Raw genomic sequence first — 13,979 nt, forward strand, 5'->3', positions numbered from 1 at the left:
TCTTTAGTGTATCCTCATCACTGATATGAACTTCTACGTATAAATTCTGTGTCTAATACTACCTCTCTCACGAACAATGAAGAAGGGCTGAGGCTCTGAAAGCTTGTGTTTTCAAGCAAACCCGTTGTTGTGTTTGTTTTTCCTTCGTTCATTCAGAGGATGAGGGCATTGCTGGCTAGGCAGCAATTATTGCACATCCCTGATTGCCCAGAGCACAGTTAAGAGTCAACGATATTGCTTTGGATCTCGAGTGGCCAGACCAGGTAAGAAGGGTAGTTTCCTTCCCTAAAGGACATTATTGATCCAGAGATAATGGGAAGTGCAGATGCTGGAGAATCCAAGATAATAAAATGTGAGGCTGGATGAACACAGCAGGCCAAGCAGCATCCCAGAAGCACAAAAGCCCATGCTTTCTGATGAAGGGTCCAAGCCCAAAGCATCGGTTTTTGTGCTCCTGGGATGCTGCTTGGCTTGCTATGTTCATCCATTCCCACACTTTGTTGTCTTAGTGATCCAGATGAGCTTTTCTTCCTGACAATCAACAATGGATTCACAATCATTAGATTCTTAATTTCAGATGTTTATTGAATTCACATTCCACCATCTGCTGTGATAATGGGTACTGCAGATGCTGGAGAATCCAAGATAATAAAATGTGAGGCTGGATGAACACAGCAGCCCCAGCAGCATCTCAGGAGCACAAAAGCTGACGTTTCGGGCCTAGACCCTTCATCAGAGATGGGGATGGGGTGAGGGTTCTGGAATAAATAGGGAGAGAGGGGGAGGTGGACGGAAGATGGAGAGAAAAGAAGATAGGTGGAGAGGAGAGTATAGGTGGGGAGGTGGGGAGGGGATAGGTCAGTCCAGGGAAGATGGACAGGTCAAGGAGGTGGGATGAGGTTAGTAGGTAGGAGATGGAGGTGCGGCTTGGAGTGGGAGGAAGGGATGGGTGAGAGGAAGAACAGGTTAGGGAGGCAGAGACAGGTTGGACTGGTTTTGGGATGCAGTGGGTGGAGGGGAAGAGCTGGGCTGGTTTGGTGGTGCAGTGGGGGGAGGGGAGGAACTGGGCTGGTTTTGGGAATGCGGTGGGGGAAGGGGAGATTTTGAAGCTGGTGAAGTCCACATTGATACCACTGGGCTGCAGCGTTCCCAAGCGGAATATGTGTTGCTGTTCCTGCAACCTTCGGGTGGCATCATTGTGGCACTGCAGGAGGCCCATGATGGACATGTCATCTAAAGAATGGGAGGGGGAGTGGAAATGGTTTGAGACTGGGAGGTGCAGTTGTTTATTGCGAACCGAGCGGAGGTGTTCTGCAAAGCGGTCTCCAAGCCTCCGCTTGGTTTCCCCAATGTAGAGGAAGCCACACCGGGTACAGTGGATGCAGTATACCACATTGGCAGATGTGCAGGTGAACCTCTGCTTAAAATGGAAAGTCATCTTGGGGCCTGGGATAGGGGTGAGGGAGGAGGTGTGGGGGCAAGTGTAGCATTTCCTGCTGTTGCAGGGGAAGGTGCCGGGTGTGGTGGGGTTGGAAGGCCGTGTGGAGCGAACAAGGGTGTCACAGAGAGAGTGGTCTCTCCGGAAAGCAGACAAGGGTGGGGATGGAAAAATGTCTTGGGTGGTGGGGTCGGATTGTAGGTGGCAAAGTGTCGGAGGATGATGCGTTGTATCCGGAGGTTGGTGGGGTGGTGTGTGAGAACGAGGGGCATCCTCTTTGGGCGGTTGTGGCAGGGACGGGGTGTGAGGGATGTGTTGCGGGAAATGCGGGAGACGCGGTCAAGGGCGTTCTCGACCACTGTGGGGGGAAAGTTGCGGTCCTTGAAGAACTTGGACATCTGGGATGTGCAGGAGAGGAATGCCTCATCGTGGGAGCAGATACGGCGGAGGCGGAGGAATTGGGAATAGGGGATGGAATTTTTGCAGGAGGGTGGGTGGGTGGAGGTGTATTCTAGGTAGCTGTGGGAGTTGGTGGGCTTGAAATGGACATCAGTTGCAAGCTGGTTGCCTGAGATGAAGACTGAGAGGTCCAGGAAGGTGAAGGATGTGTTGGAGATGGCCCAGGTGAACTGAAGGTTGGGGTGGAAGGTGTTGGTGAAGTGGATGAACTGTTTTCTCCCCTTTTCTCCCCATTTTCTCCCCTTTGGTCCAGGAACTCCCTACCTACGTCCGTGACACCACCCACGCCCTCCACCTCCTCCAGGACTTCCAATTCCCTGGCCCCCAACACCTCATTTTCACCATGGACGTCCAGTCCCTATACACCTGTATTCCGCATGCAGATGGCCTCAAGGCCCTCCGCTTCTTCCTGTCCCGTAGGCCCGACCAGTTCCCCTCCACTGACACCCTCGTCCGCCTTGCCGAACTCGTCCTCACCCTCAACAAATTCTCTTTCGATTCCTCCCACATCCTACAGACTAAGGGGGTGGCCGTGGGCACCCGCATGGGCCCCAGCTATGCCTGCCTCTTTGTAGGTTACACCTTCCACCCCAACCTTCAGTTCAACTGGGCCATCTCCAACACACCCTTCACCTTCCTGGACCTCTCAGTCTCCATCTCAGGCAACCAGCTTGCAACTGATGTCCATTTCAAGCCCACTGACGCCCACAGCTACCTAGAATACACCTCCTCCCACCCACCCTCCTGCAAAAATTCCATCCCCTATTCCCAATTCCTCCGCCTCTGCCGCATCTGCTCCCACGATGAGGCATTCCACTCCTGCACATCCCAGATGTCTTCGTTCTTCAAGGGCCGCAACATCCCCCCCGACAGTGGTCGAGAACGCCCTTGACCGCATCTTCCGCATTTCCCGCAACACATCCCTCACACCCCGCCCCTGCCACAACCGCCTAAAGAGGATGCCCCTCGTTCTCACACACCACTCCACCAACCTCCGGATACAACGCATCATCCTCCGACACTTCCGCCATATACAATCCGACCCCACCACCCAAGACATTTTTCCATCCCCACCCTTGTCTGCTTTCCGGAGAGACCACTCTCTCCGTGACTCCCTTGTTCGCTCCACACTGCCCTCCAACCCCACCACACCCGGCACCTTCCCCTACAACCGCAGGAAATGCTACACTTGCCCCCAAACCTCCTCCCTCACCCCTATCCCAGGCCCCAAGATGACTTTCCATATTAAGCAGAGGTTCACCTGCACATCTGCCAATGTGGTATACTGCATCCACTGTACCCGGTGTGGCTTCCTCTACATTGGGGAAACCAAGCGGAGGCTTGGGGACCGCTTTGCAGAACACCTCCGCTCGGTTCGCAATAAACAACTGCGCCTCCCAGTCGCAAACCATTTCCACTCCCCCTCCCATTCTTTAGATGACATGTCCATCATGGGCCTCCTGCAGTGCCACAATGATGCCACCCGAAGGTTGCAGGAACAGCAACTCATATTCCGCTTGGGAACGCTGCAGCCCAATGGTATCAATGTGGACTTCACCAGCTTCAAAATCTCCCCTTCCCCCACCGCATCCCAAAACCAGCCCAGTTCGTCCCCTCCCCCCACTGCACCACACATCCAGCCCAGCTCTTCCCCTCCCCCCACTGCATCCCAAAACCAGTCCAACCTGTCTCTGCCTCCCTAACCTGTTCTTCCTCTCACCCATCCCTTCCTCCCACCCCAAGTCGCACCTCCATCTCCTACCTACTAACCTCATCCCACCTCCTTGACCTGTCCGTCTTCCCTGGACTGACCTATCCCCTCCCTACCTCCCTACCTATACTCTCCTCTCCACCTATCTTCTTTTCTGTCCATCTTCGGTCCGCCTCCCCCTCTCTCCCTATTTATTCCAGAACCCTCATCCCATCCCCCTCTCTGATGAAGGGTCTAGGCCCAAAACGTCAGCTTTTGTGCTCCTGAGATGCTGCTGGGCCTGCTGTGTTCATCCAGCCTCACATTTTATTATCCACCATCTGCTGTGTTGGGATTTGAACCCGGAACCCCAGAATGTTATCTAGATCTTTGGGTGAGCAGTCCAGCAATTATATGACAAGGCCATCACTTCCCCCGGTGAAAGCATGTGTATTTCTGACTGATAAACAAGAGTGTTAGGTTTAGCCTGGGATTAACCTTACCACTCACCTGTATGCTCACTTTAAATTATCACAGTCACAGACTTTGTTATGGCACAAAGGAGGCCATTTGGCCCAACATGCTTGCACCAGTTCTCTTAGCTAGTGCTAATCTCCTGTCTTTACCCCATATTTTTGCACATTATTTCTATCCGAATAATCATCTTAAGTGCCTCAATAGAACCTGCCTCCACCACATTTCCAGGCACTGCATCCCATAGAGATAATAGGAACTGCAGATGCTGGAGAATCCAAGATAACAAAGTGTGGAGCTGGATGAACACAGCAGGCCAAGCAGCATCTTAGGAGCTCAAAAGCTGACATTTTGGGCCTAGATCCCACTTTTGTGCTCGTAAGATGCTGCTTGGCCTACTGTGTTCATCCAGTTCCACACTTTGTTATAATGCATCCCATAACTTAATTTCTTACTGTGTAAAAGTTTTTCCACGCAATACTATCGCTTCGCTTGCAATCACTTCAAATCCAGGTCCTGTTGTTATTGCGTCATTTATGAGCAGAGCCAGCTTCTCCATATCAACAGTATCCAATCTGTTCATGATTCTGAAATTCCCCTTCAAATATGGTCATGGGGCCACAGAGTAATACAGCATGGGAACAGGCCCTTCAGCCCTAACCAGTCCATGCTGACTGTCGTGCCCACTCAGCTTCCTTCTCTCCCAGTAGAACAATCCTATCTTCTTCAAACTATGCTCATAACCAAAGTTTCTCATATTTGGAACTATCCTTATAATTTTTTCAATGATGGGAGAATTTCAATTTCTCCTCTTTCTAATGTCATTCTAGATAAAATACATTTTTTTCTAAGATTGTGCAATTAAGACTTAGTACTCAACATTGATTAGTAGGGTTTTATAATAAAACAGTTAAGTTAAAAATTCCCAATCCCTCCATCACTATTGAACCTTTTATTCTTACTTTCATTGAGATATTCACAGAATACCAATGTAAAGGCAAAATGTATGAATAAGTGTGTTGATGAATTAGCAAGTGGGTTCTGACCGATGGGGGCAGTGCCATAGAGAATGCTTCAGTTACATGATGACTGAAAGTTAACTGCCAAGCTTTGTTTAAATTTAAACCAGACAGAGTGACTCTGGTCATTTTATGGTCCTGAGGAAAGGATCAGAGAGTGGCTGTCACTTACTTCATTATGCTTAAACCTGTTCTTTCTGTCTGCAAAGATCAGAGCCTTGTATATTATTGTATATAGCTTCCAGTCTATGCAAGAGTCAATCTGTCTGGTTTAGTTAGGGGAGGGAGCAATTGGGAAGCCTGGACCTTAGAGACATAGACCAGTTTTTGAGAGGGGTTCAGTGATGGAAGTGCCCCCATCTCCCTCTCCCACCCGAGGAGGATAACTTGTTAGGCTCGCCTCCTTCACTGACTGATTCCCTCCCACTGGTCTCACGATTAAGGCTGGAGCAGAGAGCAACCCTTAAATTAATGACTTTAATTTGTGTGAGAGTCGACGTTTCGCCCTAGGCTTTGCTTGCTCCCCTGTGAAGTTGCAGACAAGTTTGGGTGGGAGGGTAAGTGTGAGCAATTGGAACTTTACAGTTCCTTACCCCCATCTGAAGAAGCACATAGAGTCATATAGCACAGAAAGAGACCCTTTGGTTCAATCAATCTTTACTGAACATAATCCCAAACTAAATTAGTCCCACTTGCCTGGTCCTGTCTCATAACCCTCCAGACCTTCCCTATTCATGTACTTATCCAAATGTCTTCTAAACATTGTAACTGTACTCACATTTACCCCCCACTTCCTCAGAAAGTTCATTCCACACATGAACCACCCACTGTGTAAAAAATTTGTACCTCATGTCTTTTTTAAATCTTACTTCTCTCAACTTAATAATATATCCTGGTCTTGAAGTGGCCCATTAGGGAAAAGACCCCTACCTATACCCCTCATGATTTTCTAAATCTCTAATGGGTCATCTGTCAATGCCCTATGCTCCAGTGAAAAAAGTCCCAGCCTATCCAGTCTTTCTTTATAACTCAAACCTTCCGTATCCAACAATACCCTGATAAATCTCTTCTGAACCCTCCTTAGCTTGATAATATCTTTGCTAGAACTTGTGTAAATCGGTAAAATTCTGTCCAGTCACAATTGTGCTAAGACATCTAATTCAAAGCTTGTAAAACCAGCCCCTTTTAAACAGAGCTGAACAAGTATCTGTTCTAAGATTTGATATTTGCTCTGTACTGTGTGGGTTCATCACATCTTATTATAATGTTGGAACTTCCATTTGGACAGAATCATTCATAGCTTTAACTTTGATTTATATATCTACACTATGTGTGTTTAGAAGGGGAGATGTAGTTTTAGAAGTCAGTAAGAACTGCAGATGCTGGAGTCAGAGTCAATACAACGTCGAGCTGGAGGAACACAGTAGGCAGGGCAGCATCAGAAGAGCAGGAAAGTTGACGTTTCGGGTTTACACCCTTCATCAGAACTGGAGAGGGGGACAGGAGCTCAGAAGTAAATAGAGGGAGGGGGTGGCGCTGTGGTAAGGTAGGTGGGATGGTGATAGGTGATTGCAGCTAGGGGATATTGGGGATTGCTCAGTGGGAAGGGTGGGGCAGATACGTGGGGAGGAAGATGGACAGGTTGTGTCAGATCAGCAAGGTGGGGATGAGAAGGAGGGTTGGACATAGGATGAGGCCAGGGCCTCGGAGATTTTGAAACTGGTGAATTCTATGTTGCGGCCAGTGGACTGTAAGTTCCTGAGATGGAACATGAGGTGTTGTTCCTCCAATTTGCTTGTGGCGTTACTGTCACACTGGAGGAGGCCCAGGATGGACATGGGAGTGAGAGTGGGAGTTAAGATGTTTGGCAACCAAAAGGTGTTGCTGATGATAGCATACAGAGCGCAGATGTTCTGCAAGTCAGTCACCAAGTCTGTGCTGGAGGAGACCACATCGGGAGCAATAAATACAGTATACCAGTTTGGGGGATGTACAGGTGAATCCCTGTCAGATCTGGAAAGATTGTTTGGAGCCTAGAATGGAGGTGAAGGGGGTGAGGTATAGGGGCAGGTGTAGCACCACTTGGGATTGTAGGGAAAGGTGCCTGGTGTGGTGGGTTAGTGGGGAGTGTGGAGCAGACCAGAGAGTCATGGATTGAAGACAGATAAGGGTGGGGAGGGAAATAGCTCTTTGGTGGTGGGTTCGGATTGCATTTGGTGGAAGTGGCTAAGGATGATGCGCTGGATGCGGAGGTTGGTGGGATGGTATGTGATTTTAGTTTTATTTTTGGGTTCTGTGAGTGGCGCTGGATTTCTGGAAATTTGTTCACATGCACTTCTTCGAGCCTTTCCAAACCCTTGGTGAGTAGATTACTACCATGTAAACAAGGGTAAAAAAGGCAAAAAATTAAGTTGTTTCTGAGTAACAATGATACAGGGAGATAGAACTATCCAGAAGGTGATAACAAAGTGTGGAGCTGGATGAACACAGCAGGCCAAGCAGCATCTTAGGAGCACAAAAGCTGACGTTTCGGGCCTAGACCCTTTTCTGATGAAGGGTCTAGGCCCGAAACATCAGCTTTTGTGCTCCTAAGATGCTGCTTGGCCTGCTGTGTTCATCCAGATCCACACTTTGTTATCTCGGATTCTCCAGCGTCTGCAGTTCCCATTATCTCTATCCAGAAGGTGTGTAGGTTTCCTGCAGAAAGAGGCTGGCCATTCAGGAAAAAAAAAACCTGTCACATCATTCATGCAGTTTAGCAGTCTCTAAAACAGGACAGAAGGGAAGAAGTCCTCCATGTCCGTCCAAGAAATAGAAGGCAATGGAAGAAGAGTTTAAGGAACTCATTAAGAAATAAGTGAGTTGTGTCAGTATTTTGTTTAACAGTCTCAGGAAGAGATATTAACTAAAGAAGTAGCATCATGTGAGCATAGAACCTTGCCACAAAGAAACCAAATACAGCTGTGTCTACTGAACAGGGGACTTTATTGTGGAATAATAACAGACAGTACTGGTAAAGCCCAGCAGGTCTGGCAACATCTATGGAGAGAGAAACAGAATTAATGTTTTTAGTCTGATGTGATTCTTCCTCCGAATGTCTGCACATTAATGCAGAAACAAGGTGATCCTTCACTGAGATTTAAGTATTTGTCAGCTTGAGGGTAAAGTGAGTAAAGTGAGGTAAAGTAGAGTAAACCTTTATCTCTGAAATTTGTAATAAGACTGTTTCAAATAGTTCTTGATAGTAAATATCGTTAGTGACTTTTCATTTTGTATGTAAGAAACATCCGTGTTCTTTTGTGAAAAGGACAGCGCAGCCTCTTCTGAACATTTTCAGTGACTTAACACACAATCAAATTGCAAAGTAAAACATATGGTCTGTCAAACCAGATTTCACATTGGGACCTCTCTTGTCCAGTATTACCGTTAACTAGGATCGTAACATCTGAATTAATTCATTTCAGTGAACTCGGTAGTAGAGGTGCTATCAATGCGTTCGGCAGCCTTGAGTGAGTAATGTGATTGTTCCCCAATCTGATCACTATTCTCTGATGTTGGCTTGTGATGCATGTAAGAAAATCGGATAAGTACAGGGTTGTGATTGTAGATTATAGCCCTTGATCACCTACGGACTCATTGAACTATTATTTCCAGCATATGTTTTTTCTTTAAAAGGGGACAGGTTCAACCATAAAAAAAGAGACTGTGGATGAAAATTCAGTGATGGTTTACAGAGTTCTCAGTTGGACACATGGAATGTCATATCTGTACATAGCCAGGGAACCTTCAAGCAGAATGAGTAAAAAGGGAAAAAAAAAATAAGAAGCTGGATACCGAGCCCCAATCAGCAGGATGCTATCTCCTGCAGACATGTTTGTGATTATCCTTCCAGAGATATCCAAAATGGCTATGGAAAGTAAACTTCAATCCCTGGCCTGTGTGTTAGTGACATGATTTCCTAGTCTGTGGACTTAGTGTGCTGTGAAAGTCACAGCTTGGGATATATAATGCCCCTGCATTGCTGATGAAGTAAGAGAAAAATATTCTCACTCTGAATGCTGCCAACTAGCCACTGTTGAAAGGAATGAGGACAAAAGAATTTCAATGAATCTGCAAAACCATGAATCTCAAAACCGATTGTTCAATTATCAATGTCAATGCTACTTATAATAGCCACCTAACAGCTGCAATGTTCCACTATCTGTATTTTATGAAAGACTCAGGGGATGACCCTCTTAACTTATATATTTTTTGGACTCACTTCTAATTTCTAATCTGTGTGCAGGTATATTGCATTACCATTTCTTCTTGCAATTAGTAACTAATAAATTCAATCTTTTGTGAACTCAAGAAAGTCTGATCAAATTAATTACTTTTAAGATATAGAGTCATTTGTTCTGGGAGAACAGTATCACGGAGGGAGGGATGTTTTTAAAAAGTTAACTTTGTTGTGACCAATCAAAGGGACACCCGAAGAAAGAAGCCAATTCACCCTTCCTAATGCAGGAGCTTAACAATTTGGGGTAGTCAGACTGAAACCATAATGCTTGGAGAACCTTGCCCTGGGTCTGTTTGTAACAAACAAAATAACAAACTATCCATTATAGGGATTCACAACCAGAGAAATTATACTCCCATCTCAACCCTTTAATTTTTAACTTTACTGACTTCTTAGTTGGGGGCGGCATGGTAGCTCAGTGGTTAGCACTGCTGCCTTATAGGGCCAGGGATCTGGGTTTGATTCTACCTTCAGGCAACTTTCTGTGTGGAGTTTGTACATTCTCCCTGCTTCTGCATGGGTTTCCTCCCACAGTCTAAAGATGTGCAGGTTAGGCAGAGTGGCCATGCTAAATTGCCCATCGTGTCCAGGGATGTACAGCCTAAGTTGGTTAGCCATGGGGTATGCAGGGTAAGAGGGATAGGGTAGCATGGTGGGTCTGGGTGGATGCTCTTCAGAGGGTCAGTGTGGACTCAATGTGTTGAATGGCCTGCTTCCACACTGTAGGGATTCTATGACTTCTCTTCCATTGACTGAGGGGACAATGTTACAATGTGTTCCAGAGCCTGAGGGCCTAAACATTTTTATTTCTAACAAGTTGCAGACTTTTACACGTGCCCTTCCAGCTTTGAAACTCCACGCTTCTGCTGACATTGCTTTTTACCCTGAACTGAACTAACCTCTGGTTTCTTCTGAACTGAACTCTGCTTTGAAATCAAAAGTAATGGCATTGTTTTATTTACTCTACCTGCCAGGTTTCTCCTTCATGTGGTGAGAGTGACGTGCTTTTTAGAATGACTTTATGAATGCATTTTACAACAAACCCCTTGCAGAACTGATCAAAATCCCTCAGCTATTTTAAAATCCAATTTCCCAAGGTGATAATGCTGCATATTATATAACTTTGGTCAGGAGACATTAATTTTTCGAGAAGAACAGGGGTGGGAGGTACGTTCTCAGACGACAGCAACTGTTCACCTGTCTGAGAGCCAAAAAACCAAACAGGCTGCCAGCCTTGCCTCCGTGCGAACAGCTCAGCTCTGAGTCTGAAGATTGTAGGTTCAAAGCTCTATTTGAGAAGCATAAGTACACAACATCTGTCAGCATTGCACAAGAGTGTACCGCAATCACAGAGGTTTTATCTTTTCAGTGAGTTATTTAAATGGTCAATGCCGCCTTCTCAAGGGTAATTAGGGATTGGCAATAATTAGTGGTCTTCACTTGAACAACTATATATAAAAGAAATCAGACCCATCTCCCCTCTCAGATTGATGCAAACCATCCTACAGCACTCTTTGACAAACCAGAGTCTTCCTGGTATTAGGACAGTATTTTTCTGTCAATGTAAACAAAATGGATTATCTAGTGATTACCTCACTCCTCTTGCCATGTTTCCTACAACAGAGATTACACTTCAAAGACTGTAAAAGACTTTGCCATGCCTCAGAGCATGAAAGGAACTAAATAAATGCAGGATTTTTCTTTCCCATAGCTGAAGTGACTCTTTCTAATTGCTGGAATTATATGTTAGCAACATTGATAACAGACAGCAGGGGAATGCAGACAGACTGATGAAGTGGGTGGAAACATAGTAACTAAAGTGTGAAGTGACACATTTGCTAGGAAGAATAAAGAGAGGTGACATAAAACAAATTGGACAATTTTAAAGGATTGTAGGAACAGAATGAGCTGGTGTGCATTTATCCAAATCTTTCAAAATGGCAGGACAAGTTGAGACAGCTGCTAAAAAACCAAATAAAGCGCATGAGGCTCTTGGCTTTATTTTGAGAGGCATACAGTAGAAAAGCGCGGATGGCAAGATAAACCTTTTTAGAAACAAAAATAAACTGCTGGAAAAGCTCGGCAGGCTTGACAACATCTGTGGAGAGAAAGCAGAGTTAACATTTTGGATCCAAGTGACCCTTCTTCAGACTGTTAATGTAATGTTGTAGAATGTTAAAGCTTTGTAGACACTGGATAGGCTTCAGCTGGAGCACTGTGTTTAATTTTGGTTTCACGTTTTAGGAAAGGTGTCAAGGTTTTGGAGAGGGTGCTGAAGAGTAAATAGAATTTAAAAAATGGAAAACATTTCCAGTGGCAGAAGGGTGAATAACGTGAGGTAAAAACACCAGAGGCATCATGAGGAAACATTTGCTTTCGCAGCCAGTTATTATGATCTGAAATGCTCTGGGTGGTGAAGCATTGTAACAGCCAGAAAGAATTGGAATAATGGTTGCAGGAAAGCACTTGCAGGTTCATTGGAAAGAAGGGAGTTCATTGGATAACTTTGCCAAGCAGCTGGCAATGCTGACAATAACCACATATATTTATACGGTGCATCTATTGTATCGAGAGCTGTCAGTATGCTGCATAGTTGTTTTATCAAACAACATTTTGACACCAAACAACATGAACTATTAGATCAGATAAAGAAGTGGGCTTCTTAAAGAGCCACTTAAAGGAGAAAGAAGGTAGGAGGCAAAGAGATTTTATGTGGGAAATTCTGAAACATTGAACCTTGTCAACTAAAGGAACGGCCAGCAATGGTACACTACACAGAACTGATGATCTACAAGGAAATGAATTAGAAGGGTCTGTGTATCTTGGTTATAGGTTGGAGCAGATTGCAGAGATAGGGAGGTGTGAGGGATTTGAAAACAAGAATGAGCACTTTAAAATCAAAGTCCTGCTTACATTGGAAAAATGCAGTTCAGGGTGAACATGTGCGGTGGGTGTACAAGATTTGGTTAAGTTGGTACACAGATATCAATATTTTGGACGACCTCAAGTTTTTGTAAGATAGACTGGTGTCCCGTATTCTATAGTGTGCAAAAATAATCCAGTCTAATGATAGCAAAGATACAAGAACATAATATTCTCTCTGCACCCTACCAATCTATCATTCCCTGCTCGATTTGAGGCATAGATATTGTACAGTGCCACTAATTCCATTAGACCATTTAACGTGAATGTATTAACATAGCATAATGTTTAATGAACATGTGGGAATCAGTCCCAGGTTTCATCCGCAGCATTCACTGTACTTGCACCAAAACTATTTATCAATAGACCCAAAGACCCTAAGCTCATCAAATCATCAGGTCCATGATTAAACATTTTGCTCTTAAACATTTAATTTTGTTGTATGCAGGAATGTCGAAAGGCCTGAGCTGTGTCAGGTTACCCTGTACGACTTTCAAAGGTTTCTGCAATATGATCAGAAGGTAAGCAGATTGAATCAATAAGCAAAATGAATCATTCCCACATTACTACAGTGGCTATACTTCAAAAGTGCTTAATTGGCAGCAAAGTGACTTGGGATGTTTTGAAGTTGTAAGAGACACTGTTCATATGCAATTCTTTCAAATCTTTTTTTTACTGAGGCAACAGGCAGCGTTGTTTGTAAGTCTTACTTTGCAAACTTTGTATTCTGGCATGACTTTGCTTAGAATTCTTCCTACACTTTTGAGCAGTCAATACACAGAGAGGCAGTGGTGCTTTAAAAACAGTTAGAGAAGAATGATTAGGATCGTTAGAAACTTAGAACCTTGTCTACTGAAGAAGGCCCTGTGGAGCTGAGGAATTTGACTGAAGATACTGTTACACAAAGTGAATTCCCATTGAGATGCTCCTCCTTATCTGCTATAATGTTCCTGAAAAACACAAACACCAGGGGTCACAGAATCTTTGAGCAGTACATGAGATACATGGTGCTGTTTATATAGCTCATTGTGGGAGAAGCAGGACTGATGTACTCTATCAATTGCTTGTTCTTCCCAGGTCATGCTGAAAACCAGGGTAACTTTGCTCTAATCGCAAAAAATCAAGGGTCTAAGGATAACTCCTCCTTTATAACAAAGTGTAGAACTTGATGAACACAGCAGGCCAAGCAGCATCTTAGGAGCCTAAGATGCTGCTTGGCCTGCTGTGTTCATCCAGCTTTACACTTTGTTATCTTGGATTCTCCAGCATCTGCAGTTCCCATTATCTCTAACTCCTCCTTTGTTTGTTTTCCCTTTTATTCTTTCCAATTGCTACTCTTCATTTGGAACTGTGCCTAAGACCAGTATTTAAGTTAAAAACTAGATCCCACAATCAGGCGTAATATAGTGCATGGGTCATACATCAGAATGTCACTTTATTCAGGTCTAGTGTAGCATCATAGTAGTGAAGACCATAGATACAGAAATTCCAGAGATTTTAGTTTCGACTGAGCACCTTGCACTTCAAAACCACTTTCAGTTATGTAATATCTTTACTGCAGTAATGTAGCCGTTACATTAATCTTCAATGTAGCCAGTCCATAGATGTGTAATCACTTCGAAACCTGACTTCAAGCCAAAGATCAGATTCGGCCACATTATGAAACCTTTTGTCAAAAAGTTATGTTTTAAGCAATAT

At 44.8% G+C, this 13,979-nt stretch overlaps 1 protein-coding gene across 3 annotated transcripts in view; it reads left to right on the forward strand.

The window, feature by feature from the left end:
• Positions 1-13,979, forward strand: part of LOC125451776 (1-phosphatidylinositol 4,5-bisphosphate phosphodiesterase gamma-1-like) — a 230,829-nt gene that overhangs the window by 126,874 nt on the left and 89,976 nt on the right. For all 3 annotated transcript variants that reach the window (XM_048529332.2, XM_048529333.2, XM_048529334.2), the window contains exon 8: positions 12,730-12,802. In XM_048529332.2, coding sequence (XP_048385289.1) covers positions 12,730-12,802 — 73 coding nt within the window. The remainder of the gene's footprint in view (positions 1-12,729; positions 12,803-13,979) is intronic.

This window comes from Stegostoma tigrinum, chromosome 5 (assembly GCF_030684315.1).
Source record: "Stegostoma tigrinum isolate sSteTig4 chromosome 5, sSteTig4.hap1, whole genome shotgun sequence".
Lineage (NCBI taxonomy): Eukaryota > Metazoa > Chordata > Chondrichthyes > Orectolobiformes > Stegostomatidae > Stegostoma > Stegostoma tigrinum.